The sequence below is a fragment of the Stegostoma tigrinum genome, chromosome 8 (assembly GCF_030684315.1).
Source record: "Stegostoma tigrinum isolate sSteTig4 chromosome 8, sSteTig4.hap1, whole genome shotgun sequence".
NCBI lineage: Eukaryota > Metazoa > Chordata > Chondrichthyes > Orectolobiformes > Stegostomatidae > Stegostoma > Stegostoma tigrinum.
Genome location: NC_081361.1, coordinates 61,221,010 through 61,241,467, shown reverse-complemented (window position 1 = coordinate 61,241,467; position 20,458 = coordinate 61,221,010). Strand labels below are relative to the sequence as shown.

At 41.4% G+C, this 20,458-nt stretch overlaps 1 protein-coding gene across 4 annotated transcripts in view; it reads left to right on the top strand.

Moving 5' to 3' along the window:
- agbl4 (AGBL carboxypeptidase 4) overlaps positions 1-20,458 on the top strand; it is a 736,228-nt gene that overhangs the window by 592,827 nt on the left and 122,943 nt on the right. For all 4 annotated transcript variants that reach the window (XM_048538942.2, XM_048538940.2, XM_048538939.2 and 1 more), the window contains one exon: positions 14,090-14,201. In XM_048538942.2, coding sequence (XP_048394899.1) covers positions 14,090-14,201 — 112 coding nt within the window. The remainder of the gene's footprint in view (positions 1-14,089; positions 14,202-20,458) is intronic.

Here is a 20,458-nt window from a genome sequence, read left to right as displayed (position 1 = left end):
AAAGTTGAGAAGAAGATTTGATTGATGTGTTCTGAATCATTAATGTAGTGGTGAAAGGATCAGTACCGGGAGGACACATTTAAGGTGATTGGCAAAAGGAAATAGCAAACTCAGTTTTTAAACGAGTTGCTGTGATCTGAAATTCACTGCATGAAGGATTGTGTTATGTTGGTAGTTGGGGGTGAGTGCTGCCCCTTCAACAGGATGGGTCAGGTGACTGGGGAGGGGAATTTTGAGTCACTCCAGGTCTGAATGCCCATGTAATAAATTGCTGTTGGTGCAAATTCAACTGCCTACCTTGTGGTATTTTTATAATTTATTAATAGTCCTTAACATTATAGGTTGGTGAAGGCAGATTCAATATCCGTTGACCAGAGACTTAACTGGACTCACCACATAAACACAGTGGCTACAAGAGCAGGCGAGTAGCTGGGAATACTGCAGCAAGTAACTCACCTCCTGACTCCTCAAAGCCTGTCCACCATCTACGAGGCACAAGTCAGGAGTGTGATGGAATACTCCCCAGCTGCCTGGATGAGTGCAGCCCAACAACGCTCAGGAAGCTTGACACCATCCAGGACAAAGCAGCCTGATTGATTGGCACAACATCCACAAACATTCACTCCCTCCACTGTAGCAGTGCTCTGTAGCAGCAGTGTGTACTATCTACTGCAGAAATTCACCAAAGATCCTCAGACAGCACCTTCCAAGCTCAGGACCACTTCCGGCTAGAAGGACAAGGGCAGCGGACACCGATGCCCCATCCCACAAATGAATAGAAATAAAATAATAAGTAGTAGCATGTAAAAAGATAAATCTTGAAGTAGAAAAGGATGTTGTGTGACAAGGAGTGATTAGTCATGATTAATTCAGTAGCTGTACCACAGGAATGGTTGAATGGTTTCCTTTTGAGTTGCATCATTCTTTGACTTAGCAATTTTTATGGCCAGCATGCCAGCTACAGACCAAAGTGTTAGCCACAAATACACTTGGACAGCTTATAGTGTAGCAATGTAACTTTACCAAAAGTATAGAAAAAAATCCATCACAGAGGTCTAAGGGATTTGATCAGGGAAAAGAAGGACTAGCAGTAGACATACATGAAGCTAGTGTGCTCTTAACAGTCAGCTCTTAACAATGTAGGTCATATTCATGCAATATGTAAAAAGAGTAATAATGCAGTCAATCTCATATTCTTTACTCAACAAGACTGTTCAAGTTAGAGCAGAAAGATGGAAATCCTGATCGATTGTCAGAGTATTTCAGGCTTGAAGAAACTCACACACAACAGGATTAAAAGATTAAAGTAAAACAAACAAAAAGAACAATGTAAAAAATTATTTAGACCTTCAATTATAATTAAGTTTTGAAGAAGTATCTGCACGGTTTTTAAAAAAAAGGTATTCAGCCAAAGTGGGTATATCAAATTAATTAAGACCTACCACATTGTCAAAAATTAATTTAAACTTGAATGGACAAACCCTCACATTTTCTAGTGTTTATTTTTGGTTATCTGGTGAGCAAATACCTCAAATTTATGCCCTTCAATTTTATGTGAATGCGATCCCTCTCTCTCAAAACCAATCTCTGAGAGAAAGAGGATAACACAAACAGCAACTTCCTGATTTCTGTGTTTGAGTGAGCATTTGTCATTACCTTCAGTTACTGACCAAGAAACTCCTGATTAACAGTGAGCAGGGATAACCTCAGTGCTGTCTATTACAATGTTTTGTTCTGAATATCAGACTGGGGTTAATGATACATGGTGAGGCAGGGAGTAGTTACAATATAGAGGTAGACAGCCGAACCAAAGCAGATTTTCTACCTCTGTATTCGCTACACAGTCAAATTACACCATTAAAACCCTCAAATAGTCACTCCAGTCAGACTTTTGAATAACCAATCCCTATCTGTGACTCTATGACTTTGTGAATAATTAATTTTTAGACACCAGTTTTATACCTTAAACAATAAACAACATTTATTAAATTCAAACTAGTATCAGCTGAGAGAAACTTACATAACACGGTAAGCTGATTAGTGTCTGTGCTTTAAACCCAAAATGTTTGTTTACAGCCCCATTCACACAAAAGACAGATAGACACACAAACACAGTTAAGGGATAAATAAAATAAAATAACATAACTAGCCAGATTAGTTAAATGTCCTCCGTGATGTGTTGTTTACAAGCATAAATGTGGACTTCTTGGCTGTTTTTTCCGGAAACATTGATCAATGTCACCTTCACAGCTCACCCAGGGAAAGGAAGCAATACTTCTAATGCAGCTTCTTCTCTCTTTCTGCTTCTAGAAGCTAGTGTATCAGATTAGCCAGGGAGCTTTCAAATCTTCATGTGGTCTCAGCAGCCTTCCAGAACCATCTCCCAGAAAACATAGTTGAAAAAAAATCAACTTTAATTCGAGCTCCACCCGGACAGACTGATCGACTGTCCTCGAGGTCCCAGTCACCATTTGACAACTGCTTAATTGTACTGTCTCCATGAGACTTACTGGAACCAATCCCAGGTATTGACCTTGTTAAAAGCCAACTTCTGCTATGGTGCTTAAGTAAAACATTCTTCACGAGAGTCACTGTGTCTATAAGAATCTTTTAATCAAGGCTCAGCATGCAATTAGCCTCCAGTCCTGACATCACAAACAAACTTGTTTGGGTCTATTCTTTTACTTTTAACCCAAACTGCCCTAAAGTCCAACAGTCATTTCCAGCTCATAATTCAAATTTGATAAAAGAGCAGAATAAAAATAATGAAAAATTAGTGCTGGTTCTAACACGGGAGTGGTGTAATAGAAACAAAATACTGCAGATACTAGAAATCATAAATTAAACAAAAAATGCTGTTGAAACGTACCAGATCTGGGAGCAATTGTGAAAAGTGAATACAGTAAATGTTTTGAGACTGATATGACTCCTCTTTAGTACTGAAGTCGATCTACTTCGTATGAAGGTCTCAGGCTCTGTAGGTAAGTTATAGATTTAGAAGAGGAGTTACAGGCAAGTTAACATAGAAATCTAATAGATTCCTCTATCTTCTGTTAGATTTTACTCTAATATTTTCTTTAAGACAAGGTGAAGTAGGAATTCATAAGGGAATGAATTTAATATCATTAAAACTATGCATGAAATTATGATGCACAGAGACTGGAAGCTTGTGCTGTTTATTATAAATGATTACTGTATCCAGTCAGCGCTAACTGAATGAGTGAACACAGTTAGCGGTGTGAGTGGCTAGGACCAGTTAAAACCAGAAACAAAAACAGAAATTGTTGGAAAAGCTCAGCAGAGCTGGCAAGATCTGTGGAGGGAACTCAGAGGTAACCTTTTGGGTCAAGGGACCCTTCCTTGACCTGCAATGTTTACTCTGATTTCTCTCCACAGATCCTCCCAGACGTGCTGAAGTTTTCTAGCAATTTCTGTTTTCATTTCCGATTTAGAGCACCCACAGTTTTTTTTTTCAGTTTTTACCAGTTAAAGCCACCCTGCTGTGCTTGAAGGGAGATGATGGAGACCTATGTGAGCTGATGATATCCAAGAATGATGGAAGAATGACACAACGTAGAACAAACTGGGGTCCTAAGTTTTCCAAAGCTACTCCAGAGGCCTTGATGAATTACGTACAAAGGAGGAGAGGTGTCCAGTGTCTGTAGCGAAAGAAGAGGCCCTTCTGATCAGTACCACCATGCAAACTCCAAGTCCCTGGATGCTGTGCTGCAAGAAAATGTACTTTGATGCCACAATCTGTTTCTGTGGAAGGTGGACAAAGAACGGGAGGGGAACATGTGACTGGCGGTTGCATCTCGCTGGAGGTGGTGGAAATGCCATCTGATGATCTATGGATGTGGATGCTGGTGGGATGGTAGGTGAGGATAAGGGAATGCCTATCGCTGTTGTGGGATGGAAGAGAAGAAGTGCACGATGAAGTGTGGGAGATGAGTTGGACCTGGTTGAGGGCCCTGTCGACAATGGAGCTGGGGAATCCTCGGTTAAGGAAGAAGGTGGACATTTCAGAGGCTCCCTTGTCAAAGTTGGCCTCAGCTGACCATGTCCAACGGAGACAGAGGAACTGAGAGAATGGGATGGAGTCTTTACAGGAAGGGGGGTGTGAGAATATCCCCTACAAACCCACTGACTCCCACAGCTACCCGTATAGACCCTCACACCCCACTTCCTGTAAAGACTGGAAAGGTTTTCTTCCCTGTCAAGGCACTTTCCACTGAACTACTTGCTCTCTGCCACTTCAACGCACCACACTGCTCCCTGGCCAACATCTCTATCTCTGGCTCGCTGCAGTGTTCCAACGAAGCCCAATGCAAGCTGGAGGAACAACATCTCATTTTTCGCTTGAGGACCCTACAGCCCTCTGGACTTAATTTTGAGTTCAATATTTTTCAGCCTAAACTCTCCCATGTCTCAACCCCCTACCCCACACACCAGGCCTTGTTACCACATAGCCTGCCATTAAACACACACCCCCCCTTGTTAGTCACTAATAGTCCCCATTGACAACTATTCATCCTCCCGGCCTGATTGTGAGCAACTCCTTTGTCTATCCAACTGCCTTTCTCTCTCTTTGGGCTCTATCCTATCATTTACTCCCTACCCCACTCACTTCCCTATTTTCTGCACATAACCCGATGTTTTCCCAGCCACCATCAGTTCTCAGGTACGATCAGTGGACCTGAAACGTTAACTCTGTTTCCTCCTTCACAAATGCTGCCAGACCGGCTGACCTTTTCCAGCAGGCCAAACAGCATCTTAGGAGCATAAAATTCTGCTCCTAAGATGCTGCTTGGCCTGCTGTGTTCATCCAGCTCCACACTTTGTTTTCTCAGATTCTCCAACATATGCAGTTCCCATTTTCTCTGACCTTTTCCAGCAACTTTGTTTTTGATCTTTTCTCTTTATATATTCATGGCCTGAGTTCTTAAGTCTCTCTACAGTTCTATTTGAATATAGTAGTATGGCTTATTTGTTCCTGAATTGTTCCAATCTCATCAACACTGCTGTTTACGTTAAGTGATGTGATGTGATGCTCTGTGACAGCATTGTGAAGTTTCTCCAGGGTTGAAGCCCTTACACATCATCCCTCCCCAAATTCTTTCGCCTCATCATAAATATTTATTAATTGTTCTATAGTTTTCAAATTATGAATGTAGATTATGTTATTTCACAAAATTTTAAACAACAAAATCCTAACGCTCCCCATGTCTCTAACCTGATTTGCTTGTTTTGATTGCTGGATCAGCAGAACAGCTGCAGGTGATCTAACATTTTCTGTTTTGGCTGCTATTCTATCAGTGATTCAATTGATCTGTCCAAAGGAACTTATGGTATGTAACTGCTGGGGTGTATGAGAACTATGAGCTGGTTATGCTTCTGCTTCGTTGTTAGTATTGGAGACTTGTTGGAGACCTCCAATAGGAAAAACTGCAGTCATCTATGCATCAGTTGTTGTTCTTCATGTAAAAAAAGTTTATTTTCTTGCAGTATCAATGCTTTCTTCAAGGCTCTGTTCCAAGGCATGGATGTACGTGTTGAGTTGAGAGTGATTTGATTTGTTGCGTTGTATCTTCGTCAGACTGTGGCACTTCTTCAAGAATTAATCTGTTTTGCTACAATGAATATATTTTTGGCAGAAGGCTGGGCAGTTTGCATTTGCTGATGCTGGATTTTGGAATTGCATCTGTGACAAGATACTGTAACAATAAGTTGCTTAAGATTTTACATTAATACTGTGGGTGGTATGTTGTTCAGATGAGAAGTCAGTCTCATCAGATTAGATGGTCTGTTAAGTAGCTGTCTCATAGATTAGACAAACATCAGCCTGATGTAGCATACTCACAGGATTATAACATACACACAATATGCCAGACAACACCATCTGCCATCTGGGCTAGTGGGGCAGGACATACTGAGCAGAAGGCCTGGCAGTCAAAGACAGCAAGAGGAAGTTGCCCTGGGATTCCTCAATATTGATTCAGACCCATATGTACCATGGCATCCATCAAATATGGCTTGGAAACCTCCTACTGACTACCACATACTGCCCACCTCCCCCACTCTCTCCTCAGCTGATGAACCAACACAGGTAGTTCTGCTATAATGCGTGCTTCATTAACGTGAATTGGCTGTAACACAATTGATGAATAGTGGATGTTGTTTGTATAACGTGAACTTTCTGTTGCACAGGTATAGCGATTTTCTATGGCAATTTCCTTATAAAGCGATTTTCTATAGCACAATGTCATGCAAGAACGCAACTGTTGTGTTAAAGGAGAACCACCTGTACACCTCTTGGAGAAAGCCCTGAGATTGTTTAGAGTACTGAATGGACACTGTGAAAGACTTCAATGTCCATCACCAAGAGTGGCTTGGGAATTGCACTACTGATCAAGCTGGCCATGGGGCATAGTATCATAGAGTCATAAAGCACGGAAACAGATCCCTCAACCCAAACTAAACTCGTCCCACCTTCCTGCTGCTGGTCTATATCTCTCCAAGCATATCCTATTCATGTACTTATCCAAATGTCTCTTCAACATTGAAATTGTACTCACATCCACCACTTAACCAGGAAGTTCATTCCACACGTGAACCACCCTCTGTGTAAAAAGTTTGCTCCTTATGTCTTTCCTCTCCTGTCGCCTTAAAAATGTGCCCCCAGGTTTGAAATCCCCCACCCTAGGAAAAAGACAACTACCATTAACTGTATTTAAACATCTCTTTGTTTTATAAACTTTGTTCAGGCCACGTCTCAACCTCCTATGCTCCAGTGAAAAAGTCCCAGCCACTCCAGCCTTTCTTTATAACCCAAACCTTCCATACCCAGCAACATGCTGGTAAATCTCTTCTGAACCCTCTCCAGCTTGATTATATCCTTCCTATAACTAGGTGACCAGAACTGAACAATGTACTCCAGAAGAGGCCTCACCAATGTTCTGTACAACCTCAACATGATTTCCCAACTCCTATTCTCAATCGAACAAGCAATTAAGGCAAGTGCGCCAAACACCTTTTTAATCAGCCTGTCTATATGAGATACAAACTTCAAAGAATTATGTACCCGCACCCCAAGGTCCCTCTGTTCTACAACACTAACCAAGGCCCGACCATTAATTTTCCTTTGGACAACATCTGCCAGATTGAGTCTACAGTAAAAGATGAAGCTGAGCATTTGCAACAATCTCCAGGCAGAATATTGAGTGGCTGATCCATCTTGGCCTGTTCCAAAGATTCCTAGAATCAACTTGGAATACTGCGTCCAGTTCTGGGCGCCCTATTATAGGAAAGATGTGGATGCTTTGGAGAGGGTTCAGAGGAGGTTTACCAGGATGCTGCCTGGACTGGAGGGCTTATCTTATGAAGAGAGGTTGACTGAGCTCGGTCTCTTTTCATTGGAGAAAAGGAGGAGGAGAGGGGACCTAATTGAGGTATACAAGATAATGAGAGACATAGATAGAGTTGATAGCCAGAGACTATTTCCCAGGGCAGAAATGGCTAGCACGAGGGGTCATAGTTTTAAGCTGGTTGGTGGAAAGTATAGAGGGGATGTCAGAGGCAGGTTCTTTACGCAGAGAGTTGTGAGAGCATGGAATGCGTTGCCAGCAGCAGTTGTGGAAGCAAGGTCATTGGGGTAATTTAAGAGACTGCTGGACATGTATATGGTCACAGAAATTTGAGGGTGCATACATGAGGATCAATGGTCGGCACAACATTGTGGGCTGAAGGGCCTGTTCTGTGCTGTACTGTTCTATGTTCTATGTTCTATAATGATAGTCTTCAGCCAATTTGATTCATTCCAAATGATATTAAGAAACAATTGGAGACAGTCAATAATGCAAAGGCTATGTGTCGTAATATTCTGGCAATAGTGCCAAAGACATGGGTTCCACAATTTGCTGCATCAGTAGCCAAGCTGTTCCAGTGCAGCCACAGTCCTGGCATCTACCCAAAAATGTGCAAAATCGTCCAGGTGTATCCTGTACACAAAGAAAACAGGGCAACCCCAAACGTCCGATACCACACCAAAGTCTGCTAGTAGTTGATCATAGTAAAGTGAAGGGAAGTGTTGATATCAAGAGTATTATAAATCAGTACTTGCTGAGCGATAATCTTCTCATTGACACCTAATTTGAGTTCTGCCAGGGTCACTCAGCTCCTCATCCCATTACAATCTTGATTCAAGCAAAAACAACAGAATTGAATTCTAGAATGAGATAAGAATGATTGCCCTTAATATTAAAGCCACATTTGATGAAACGTTGCCATCAAGTAACCCTGGCAAAAATAACTGGCTGACTGTATCGGTACAGAGATAGTAGGAACTGCAGATGCTGGACAATCTGAGATAACACAGTGTGAAGCTGGATGAACACAGCAGGCCAAGCAGCATCACAGGAGCAGGAAAGCTTGATGTCTCGGGTCAGGACCCTTTGCCTGATGCTCCTGCGAGGAGCTCGAGCAGGTCACCAACTTCACTAACATCTTCTACCCCACCCTTAAATTCACCTGGACCATTTCTTGACAACTCCCTCCCATTCCTGGACCTCTCCAACTCCGTCTCTGAAAATCGACTGACACTGACATCTATTTCAAACCCATTGACTCCCACAGCTACCTCGACTACACCTCCTCTCACCCACCTTCCTGCAGAAATGCGATCCCATACTCCCAATTCCTCCGTCTGCGTATCCGCTGTGCCTGCTCCCAGGATGAGGCACCCTATTCCAGGACATCAGATATCCTCCTACTTTAGAGACTGTAGTCTCCCCTTCTCTATAATTACGGACGCCCTCAAATTCATCTCCCCCATTTCCCGCACTTCTGCCCTTAAACCCCTTCACCCCGCATAACAATAAAGATGGAGTCCCCCTGATCCTCACATATCACCCCAACAACCTCCAAATTCAACATATCATTCTCTGACCTCTCCACCCCTATAATCAGACACCACCCACCATCAGAAAGATATTTCCTTCCCCACTGCTGTCCACTTTCCGCAGGGACCATTCTCTTCATGATTTCCTTGTCAGCTCTACATTCCCCACCAACTTCTCTACCTTTCCCTGCAACTGTAAGAGGTGCAACACCAGCCCCCACACCTCCCCTCTCATCTCTGTCTAAGGCCCCAAACAATCCTTCCAGATCAGGTAGAGATTCACCTGCACTTCATTCAACCTGATTTATTGCACCCGATGTATAAATCACAGACTTGGGGACTGGTCCACAGAGCATCTGTGTTCTTCATGCATTAGCCAACTGAACCTTCCAGGTACCATCCATTTTAACTCCCCTCCCATTCCCCTGGTGACATATCTATCCTTAGCCCCTTTCATTGTCAGAGTGAGGCCAAACGTAAACTGGAGGAACAATACCTGATATTTCACCTTGGGAGCTTACAGTCCAAGCGCTTGAATATTGACTTCACCAACTTCAAAATCTGTCCACCCCCAGCCTTATGTCATGTTCCAATTCCCTGAATTGTCCTAACCTGCCCATCTTCCTACTCACCTGTCCACTCTACCCTTCCCACTGACAAATCATTATAATCCCTTATCTGCATCCACCTATTACAATCCCACCCAGCTTTCCACAGCCCCAACCCCCATTTATTTCTGGGATCCCCAGCCCCACCCCAGTACTGACCAATGGTTTTGGCCCAAAGTGTTGATTTTCCTGCTTCTCTGATGCTGTCTGACCTGCTGCGTTTGTTCTGCTCCACATTTATTGACTATGGAGTCAATGAGAATCGGGGTCATTCTCTTCACTGGTTGGAGTCATATCTGATACAAGGCAAGATGGTTGTTGTTATCCAACATCAATTATCTCAGTTTTAGGACTGCTGTGCAGGAGTTCCTTAGGGTCATGCCATAGGCCGAATCATTTTCAGCAGCTCCATCGATAACCTTCCCACCTTTATAAGATGAGAAATGGGGATGTTCACCAATGATTGCGCTATATACATTACCATTCACAATTCCTCAAACTCTTCTCCAACAAAAGACAATCTAACCTCTGTCCCATGACATCCAATGGCATTACCATTGCTGAATCCTCAACTATCAACGTTCTGTTGCATATTGAAATAATAAGACTTACACAAATAAAATGCCTGTTTGAAATTGTTCTCTGTTATGTTAATATTGGTATCAACATGTCTGAAATTCCTCTCTCTGCTATGTTAATGATAGCATCACCTACTTATTTGAAACATGGGTATCTCATGGTGCCGGTGTAAGGTCGATGTCATTCTGCACAAAAACAAAAACACACATAGGATGAAAATGGAAAGTGAGTAACTGTTGAAATAAGACTTCCAAGCTTTTATATTAGTGCAGACATTTACGATCAAAACCAATACAGAGACATTATGAACTTTAACTGCATTACCATCATACAGCATCTGGTCAAAAATGGTTAAAAGACTAAACTTAAAGAATTCCAAATGTTTTCTACACATCAGTCTAATAAATTATGTGAGGTGTGAGCATGTTTGGTAAGGCACAACATAACATCTGTCAGAAGAATGTTTAAAAAAACAGATAGCAGAAGTAATTTGGTAGAAATTAATGTCGATAAGAGCAACAAAGTAATTACTCATGACTGTTATCGATCAATAGCTCAAGGTGAACAGGTAGATATAAACTGTTCAGACAAGCAGGAGTAGATGCAGGGAATTACAATGTGATGATCATGAAGGATTTAAATATCTTATTAGCGAAGTGAATGGATCAGGGAAAGGGAAGATGAAAAATTTACGGAGTCACATATAGCAGTCAACCAAAATGATTAAAAATCTAGAAATAGATGAACTCTTGGGCTCTAGTGATTATTGTATATTAAATTTTGACTCGGTAATGAAGACTAAAGAACAAAGGTAGCAATGTGTGCATGACTTTACAGGGCAGAATTTCTGCATTTGCTACTCTGGCAGCAAAATGGGCTATGTATCCACTTGACATTACAGCTGCTGCTTTTAAATTCTGCCTAAGCTTTGATATTTTGTCTGTAAGTTTCAGGACTACAGGTGCCACTTTGGCTCCAAAATGACATCAATACTGTGGGTACACACACTTCTGGCTCAGCACCATCAAATACTATTTTAGTAAGATCAGTAGTTTTGGCCCTAAGAGCATGCAGCAGGAAAAAAACAGAACAGTAGATTATATATTGCTGATTTGATGCAAACACTACAATTTTTGACCTCACCACTCTAGCTGATATGCTTACTTAAATATGCACTACAGCAGGAGGACTCCACATTAATACTATTGGCAAGGAATCATCAATTATTACTGACTAATTTCTGATGTTTCTGTCTGAGTTTGTGGAAATGTTTGATAGTTTGCAGATTTTTGCCAGAGGCTGTACTGGTGACTGTTCCTGAATTTCTTTGTGTGGGATGCTTCCAAGCAGAAGCAGATGACATCTCTAATATATCTCAGTTGGCCATCACAAATGCTGTTGATTTTCAGTGAGAAGACTGCAGTCGACCTTGCAAGATCAAGCAGCTGTAGGATACTTTGATTTGGATGGCACCACCTCAGCTTACATGGTAACAGTCTGTGCTGATGAGCTGATGGGAAAATGCAAGAGCACTGGCGGAAAGGCATTGATGAAGGGAATGTAAAGTTGTCATTCTGTGAAATTGGTGTGCCAAGGACATTCCACAGAGCCCATGTCAGAAATCCTAAAAATCTGCTGAAGGTCAGATCTGCTGGACTGCATGTGACTCTGCAGCTTCCTTTCTTTCTATTTTCAGCCACGCTGACAGTAGCCAATTGGTGGTCATTTCCTCGGTATGCTTTGACAGTGACAGAAACCTTTCTGGAGCATATGTACATAGGAATTAAGAGCAGGAATGGGCTATTTGGTCACTGAGCCATGCCCTGCCATTTGATAAGACCGTGGCCAATCTGCTTATCGTCTCAATTCTATTTCCTACCTATTTTGATGCCTTTATCAATTATGAACTTATTAAATGCACCCATGAAAATATTCAATGACCCTTCCACTGCTGCTCCCTGGGGAAGAGAATTTCAGAGGCTAACAACTTTCCAAAACAAACAAATCTCAAAATAGGAGAGCCGGAATGTTAAACTGTGTTCCTTAGTTTTAGTCTGTCCCACAGAGAACATCCACTATGTACGTTCTCCTCAGGATCTTCTATGTTTCAGTAAGATTGAATCTTATTCTTCTAAATTCCAAAAGTCATGGAATAAAAGGGTCAGTAACAACATGGACACAAAATTTGCCGAGTGATAAGAAACAGACAGGAGCGATCAATGGATATTTTTCAGGCTGGAGAAAGATTTTTTAGCGAAGATCCCCAGTGGTTGGTATTGGGACCATTGCTTTTCCTGATATTCACGTTAATGATCTAGATCTTGGTGTACAGTTTGCAGATGATGCAAAATTTGGAAGACATAGAAACAGAGAGGAAGAACAGTGTACAAGTCAGGAAGGACAGACAAGTAGGTGGTTTGGCCAGATAGGTAGCAGATTAGTTTCAATGCTGAGTAGTGTGATGCGTCTTTTAGGAAGTACATTGCACAATCATATAAAATAATGGGGACAATTCTAAGGGGAATTGCAGGAGAAGAGCGACTTGGTTTATATTTACACAGATAATTGAAAGTGGCGGGACAGGTAACCAGAGCAATAAGAAAAACGTACAGTATAAGCAGAGATTACAAAAGCAAGGACTTGATGTTGAACTTACATACAACATTTATTAGACTTCAGCTGGAACAGTGTGTATTGCGCGAGGTGCCCATTAGGAAAGATGTGAATGCAGTGGAAAGAGAGCTGAAGTAGTTTATAAGAATAGTTTCAGAGATGAGGAACTTCAGTTATAAGGATGGATTGAAGAGCATTCGAACAGCAGTTTGCTCAATTTACCAAAGAGCAGTGGTGCCCTGGGAACTGAAAAATGAAATAATTCCAGAACATACTACATATTCTGAATGTTCTCAATGAAACTGGGTGCTTCAGGCTCTTGCAGCTGTCACCATGATGGAAGCAATCATCTGCTCTATATGATTCAAGAGATGTGGGCATTGTAGTACCCCATCAGTTCATTTTTGTTTCTTTCTCATCTTGTTTGAATTATGAGAGAGAGGGCAGATTGTCAGCTGTATCATTGCAACATGTTTGGGTCATATGTACACCTTACCTGAATAGCTGGAGATACTTGGAGACAGCAAGAAGTGAGTGTGAGGCTAGCATCATTGGTTGGATGAAGCAGTGCATCTAGATATTAGGTTTGAGTCATGGATGCCAGGGACTGATGCTGGGTTGGTAATGGAGATGTAGTTTGTTGAGAGCAGATGAGCTGGATGTTATGGTAAGTAGGAAACATCTTGTGAGAGTTCATTCACAGACATTGACACCTGCAAGGACACTAGACTTCTTTATGACACTGCTGCCAAGACCTTCAGTTCAGCCTTTAACAGTTGGCCTTTTGATTTCTTGATTTCTTAATGGAACCATTCCATCTTTCCTCATCTCTATGTCCCTTTTTTTACTAATGTCTCCAGCATCTATCACCTTAGGGCCTTCGCTCTACTATAGTGTTAACTATAATTTGGATTGCCTCAATACTCTCATATACAATTTCCGTTTAAGAGGGACAGTGAAGAATAGGCTGGTTGCAATATGCTGTTTCTGAGGTATGCTATTTGTATTCCTATTGATGCAAAGATAGCCCGTTGCATTAAAAAGAAGAGAGCAGCATGGGCTGTTTTGGCCAGATGCTATAATTATGTAGATTGATGCACCAAGTTAATGTGCTGCTTATTTTCATCTGAATAAGTATGGAGCAGGCTGTGAATCATAGTCTCCAAACTCTGAAAACAGAGTACAAGAATTTCAAGGTCTAGTGTTTAAGAAGATCTGATAAAATGAACATTTTTAAAAAATGAATTTAAACAACTAATTTTATGTAATTTATGATGATATTGCACATATCTACCCAATACTTAGTGTTACTCTATTATTTAAAAACCTCAAACAAAAGTGCCATAAATGTACAAGCTCTCCTTTGATAAATCATGTTTTACTCTTTCTTTAGGTGCTCTTTAATGGGGTTTGATTTAAATCGACACTGGCAGGATCCCTCTGCTTGGGCTCATCCTACACTTTATGGCGTAAAGCAGCTAATTGTACAAATGTATGATAATCCGGTGAGTAATAATGATGAAAAGGCAGAGACTTGGCTTAACAGAACAGGGACTGTCATTTTGTAGTTTGAATGCAACAATTTGTAAATCCAAGAACTGCTGCCAAATTCTGTAACCAATTCTGCTCAGGATGGTTTGCACAAAAGCCACACTTATATTCTTTGAAAAAACAATTCCGAATTTTTTCTGGTTGAAGGTAGATTTAACTTGCAGTGTATTGTTCCAATTTTTTTCATTGTCAAGCTCTGGAGAGTTTATATTGAGTGTATATTGACTATTTGAATAATTGATAAATTCTGGAGCTGACTGAAATTTTGGCAACATTATAATTGCTCCCTCGTTTCCTGCAATTTACTGGAGACAGCTGCACTTTTCAATGGCCTTTCTGTTCTTTTGAAGTTCCTCTTAACCTGATGCTGTATTCTTTTTTCAGATTTTATTTCAAATCTTAATCTTTCACTTCCTGCAGTTCAGCCTTCTGATCGATTGAAACACCAGGGATCAGACTTTTGACAGTATTGAATATTTTAAACTGTAATTTGAAGCCATAGGTACCCTGTATATGGATATAACTGATAAAACTTAACTCAATTTTCGCCAAGATCTAAAGTTTCTCATAATTACTGAAACTCTCTGGTGATATTTTCGTTTTCTAGTTTGTGATAGAGTACACATACAGGAACCAAGCTACAACAACATTTTCTTCCTTCAAATTTGAATTTTCTTCTTTAAGTTGTAACAAATAATCTTCTCAATGCCACATGTATAATAGGTATTTTCATTAAACTTACAGTGCTAGATTTTACGTTGTTGTGTAACTCTGTAGCTGTGCTTGAACTACTCTAGGTTCTAGGTTCCAATTGCATAAGCCCCCTACTTTCATTATCAGTACTCCAGGAATAGATATTTTCATCATAATTAATGTTAATATTTTTCATTCATACCATGTGGATATCATTGGCAAGGCCACCATTTATTGACCTTGGGAAGGTGGCAGAGAATCATATTCTCAGATTTCTCTGGACTTTGTGGCGAAGGTGCTTCCACTATGTTGTGAGTAGGGAGTTCAAAAATTTTGACTCTCCAACAGTGAAGGAGCAGGGATGCACTTCAAGTCATGTGCCCCTGTTGCCTTTATCGTCGTTGTAAAAACAAATTTGTAAGACACTGTTAATGACACATATACTTGCTGCTTCAGTGCATTTTGGAAATAATACACCCATACATCATTACTATGCTGATAGTGGAGGGAACGAACATTGGCATCCAGAATCAGCCAATACATCACGACTATGCAAACCCTTCTATTACACATTGACAATGCTCTCTGGAAGCACAGACTCACACCAGCATTGAACAGCGACACTGTGCACAGGGACAGGCACCCAGTTCAATAGTAAGCTAATGGCTGTGACCACATTCTCTACAGAAGTGCTTGGTAAAATAGGGCTGAGTCAGCATGGGCTTGCCAAGGGGAGGTCACATCTGACAAATCTGTTAGAATTATATGAGGAGATAACAAGTCAGTTAGACAAAGGAGCAGAATTTGGATTCCCAGAAGGTCGTTAACAAGGTGCTGCAAAGGACCCTGCTGAATGAGAGCACATAGTGTTAGAAGAAAGGTACTGGCACGGATAGAGGATTGGCTGACTGGCAGAGACCAGAGAATAGGGATGAAGGGGTCTTTTTCAGGATGACAACCAGTAACTACATGACTTCCACAAGGCTCAATGTTGGGACCACATCTATTCATGTTAAATTAACAATCTGGGCATGAGTCCATTCCTGATTGGTTTGCAGATGACACAAGGATAGGTGGAAGCACAGATAGTGTTGAGAAGCGAGGATGCTGCAGAAGGGCATGGTTACACTAGCAGCCTGGGCAAAGAAGTGGCAGATGGAATACAATGTGGAAAAATGTGAGTTTATGCACTTTGGTAAGAAGAATGGAGGCATAGACGATTTTCAAAATGGGAAAAGCCTTTGGAAATCTGAAGCACAAAGGGTCTTGGGAGACCTAGTTCAGAATTCTTTTAAGGTTAACGTGCAGGTTCTGTTAACAGTTAGAAAGGCAAATGCAATTTTAGCATCTATTTCAAGGGGGCTAGAATACAAGAACAGAAATGTACCTCTGAGGCTGTATAAGGCTATGGTTAAATACCATATATATTTTGATCATGTCCCTGATGCCTGGCACTACAGTGTCATGTACTGCCTGGGCTAGTGACTGATCTCTGGCAGTCATCTTGACTGCCAGCTGCCCAAGCCATTTCTTCATTAGTCAAGTGTGGAGTGCTCACCACATTGTGTACCCTCATACTCTATGTCTACAGTTCTCACTGAGATGTCAGTGTCCAGGCTGGTGAGGAGTACAGGAGATATCTTGCCAATGCTTCCTCTGAATCTTTGATACTGTCAGCTTCAGATGTCCAGGAGTGCAGTTCTTCCATAACTGGCTGCTTCTCCACAGACATCATGGGTAGGCTTACAGAACTTTAAATATGAAGAAAGAGAAGGTATCATGCCCAGTGGTGTGCCATGATTGAGATTAATAGTGGGGTTAATGGAAGAGTGATGCTTACTTTTGGATGGATATTTTTGTGTCCCCCACAGGAGCAGTCCTTGTATTTTTCAGTGAGGATGTAAGGATTCCCTCCTTATAGGAGTTGAGGATATAATTGTCGGGCATCGTTCACCCTACCTATATGGGCTATGTGTGTCCTGTTATGGGCAGTCCTGTGATAAAGAGAAAAAGGGAGAAAAGAGTGACATGACAGTGGATGTATACCTGTTAGCACTGGCGCATATAAGTAAAGGGTGGTGAGATGTACCAATGAACTGAGGAGGCAGTACAAAGGGCATGCAGGGTTGGTGGTGTGGGAGGCTAAGGGTGCTGAGTGAGAGAATGGGTTGCTAATGACTATCAGAGTGGTGAAGCATAAACCTTGGTAGTAGGTATGTGCAGTGGTAGTGATAGATTCAGTTTGAGGGGTGGCAGAGAAAAGAGCATGGCACTTACTGTAGCTGAGTTTTTTTGCTGGCATTCCTCTTTACTCTAGATTAACACTGACCCTGGTAGCAATCTCAGACCAAGCTTCTAGGCTCTGATGGTGTAGCCTCATCTCATGGTCGTCCAAGAAGAGAGCCTCATTGCTGCACCACCTGTCTGCCAGAACCTCAAGGTCCCTGTCGGACAAACTTAATGCCATCTTCCCCTGCTGTGATATCTTGTGCATACTTACCTGATCCACCTGGGCAACCTTGGAACAACAGTCCTTATCTGGATTCAGAGTTGTGTTTTAAAAATGATGCATGTACGAGGGACACAAGTCTTTCAGCAGATATCCAAATGTAATTGATGAGACAGGTTTGGTTAGATATTGGTGAGAATACCTATTAGTCTCGTGGCAAGAAACTCTCCAGGAAGCCTGACCCAACTCAGACTTAGCCAGAAAGAAAACCATAAGAGTGAGCCCTATGCTTTTATATTCAGTTACATTTCAGAAAGTGGCAGCCATTAACTTCCTCTCGTCCCAGCAGTGATCTCTAATGAATGCCAAAAAGTGCAAAGCTATGAGAAAAATATGAGATAATTTTAGATTGATTTAATTATAACCAGCGCAAGCACAATGGGCAGAAGCATGTGTTTCAAGCATTTATCGTTTTTCAGTTACAGGTGGATTTTACAGTGATTCTGTTCAGATGATAAAGATTTGGAATAATTTGGGTGTTGATCTGGGCTAGGGTTACATTAGTCCAATCTGTAAAAAATTAAATGAGTGCATATGCAGTTTACTGAGCTAGCACAAAGTTTTGATACACTGGATTTAGCTAGATCAAAGTGAATGTATCTAACTAGGGGTTGTATGCGGAATCTGTCAGTAAACTGTCATCAGATCAGCTCTAGACTTACATAAACTAGTGAGTGACAAAGATGTAGCTCAATGGTTTAGAGAATGAAATAGATGGGATTTGATTTTGATTTCATTTATCGTTGTCACATGTACCAAAATGCAGTGCAAAGTTTTGTTTTGCACGCAGGACAGGCAATTCATAACATACAAGGACTAACAGACCATGGTGAACAGAGTGAGGCATACAAGGTTACAGTTGCACAGGAAGTGTACAAAAGCAAGATTAACATTAAATTTGAAATTTGAGAGATCCATTCAGCAGCCTAATAACAGCAGAGAAGAAGCTGTTCTTGAACCTGTTGGACTGCAAGTAATGAAACATTTTGCACCAGTGAGCAGCAATAAACAGTGGTGGGACTTTTCCAACTTAATTGCTTCAGCTATATACATGCTGTGGCTGCAAGAGTACATCAAAGACTGGGGGTAATTTGACAGGTAATTCATTTCTTGACTCCCCAAGTTGTCTCTGTACCACCAACAAGGCACAGTTTAAGTTTGATGGAATACTCTCCTCTTGTCTGGATCAGTGTACCTCAAGCAACTTGCAAATAAATTGACACAATTCAGAACAAAGCAACTTAATTGATTGGCATCTCATCCAACCATCTTTAATATTTTCCTGCCACACCAGTAGTGCACAGTGGCTGGAGTGCTAATAATCTACAGTATGCACTACAGCAACTCACCAAGCATTCTTTGGTAGCACCTTCCAAACACACAACCCCTGTGATCTAGAGAGACCAGGCAGATGCATGGGAAAATATCACATGCAATTTCAGCTTCAAGCAATACACCACCCTGCCATGATTTTTTCATTATTTTTGGGTAAAGGTCCTGGGATTTCCTTCATAGCAGCACAATAGGTATACTTGCAATGGTTCAGGAACTTGAGTAACCATTCCCTTCTCTAGGATAAATAGAGATAGAAAACAAATGCCACCTTTGCCAGTAAAATTCACATCCTTGGAATTCATTTTTAGAGGAGACAATAAAGGGGACTGGTAGAAGTGTGCAACAGATAAGCAGCAGAGTGAAATGGACTGGAAGGAGTTTGCAGCAAGTCATTGTCACTGTGAAGTGAATTGAGAGAGTGGACTAAAGTGGGGCTTGGAACATAAATAAGGATAAGACTTTTCTAGTTTATAGTCTACTCTGACTCGAGTAGGAGCCAGACAGTGCCGCAGCAGAGCAAACCTGGAGTTGAATGGTAGGAGCTGAGCTTCCTGATAAAAGCCTGAGGGGAGAGTACAGATCAAGTTCAGTCAGAGCATCAGCTAAACCCCAACAGGAACGCTGTCAAAATTCAGAACGGTTGTCAAAAGGCTGACATTAGCACAAAACAGTGAACTTATTGGTATGTATTGGGTAAGTTGGTTTTGTCCACTTCAAAGCTTCACTAAGGAAACGTAAGAGTTCTAGATTTTTCTTTCTAGAAGAAAACTTACTGCATTTTCCACTTCTTATGTTTAGGATGAGAGTTAATTTAAGTAAAAGAATGGCAGTCAATCTCATACATTGCATGGCCTGCAGTATTTGGGAAATCAGTTTGGCCCCCATCTGGAGGGCCACATTTGCAGCAAGTGCCACTGGTTTGATCAGCTTGAGGCCAAACTTTGGAGCTGAAGAATCAGCTGGAGGTACTGTAGTGCATTCACTTATATGAATATTATAAAGATAGCACATTTTCAGATGTGGTTTTCTGACAGATTAAGGAAATTCAGTCAAGGAAGGAATCAGCGACTATCAGTCAGAGGAATTGAAGTAGGCAGGCAGACAGGAAAGCCCCAGAATGCACCTCCCACAAGAACAGTTTGTGTGTTTTGGAAAACAGAGAGTGCCAGTTCACCTGGGGAGTGTAATCAAAACCCAGATGCAAAAGGGAGGAGCAGGTAGAGAGGAAGAGCAACAACTATAGGGTTCTCAATATTGAGTGGTACAGGCAGGTGTATCTGCAGCAGCAGACGTCACTACAGGATGATGTGTTGCCATGCTGGGGCAGGGCCAAGGACATCATTGAATGGCTACAGGGTAATCAGAGATCATGGTTCATATTGGTATCAACGATATAGGTAGATGGGGTCCTACAACAAGAATTTAGGGAACTAGGTCACAAATTGAAAAGCAGGACCTCAAAAGTTGTAATCTCTAAAATACTTTAGTTGCCGCATGCTAGTGAATATAGGAATTGGTGGATAGATAAATGATCTTGTGGCTGAAGAGTTGGTGCACACGGGAAGGTTTTCGATTCCTGGATTACGCAGCCTGCTTTTGAAAAAGATGGGACCTGTACAAGTCCAGTGGGATGCATCTGAGCTTCAATGGGACTGACATCTTTGTGAGGGTTAG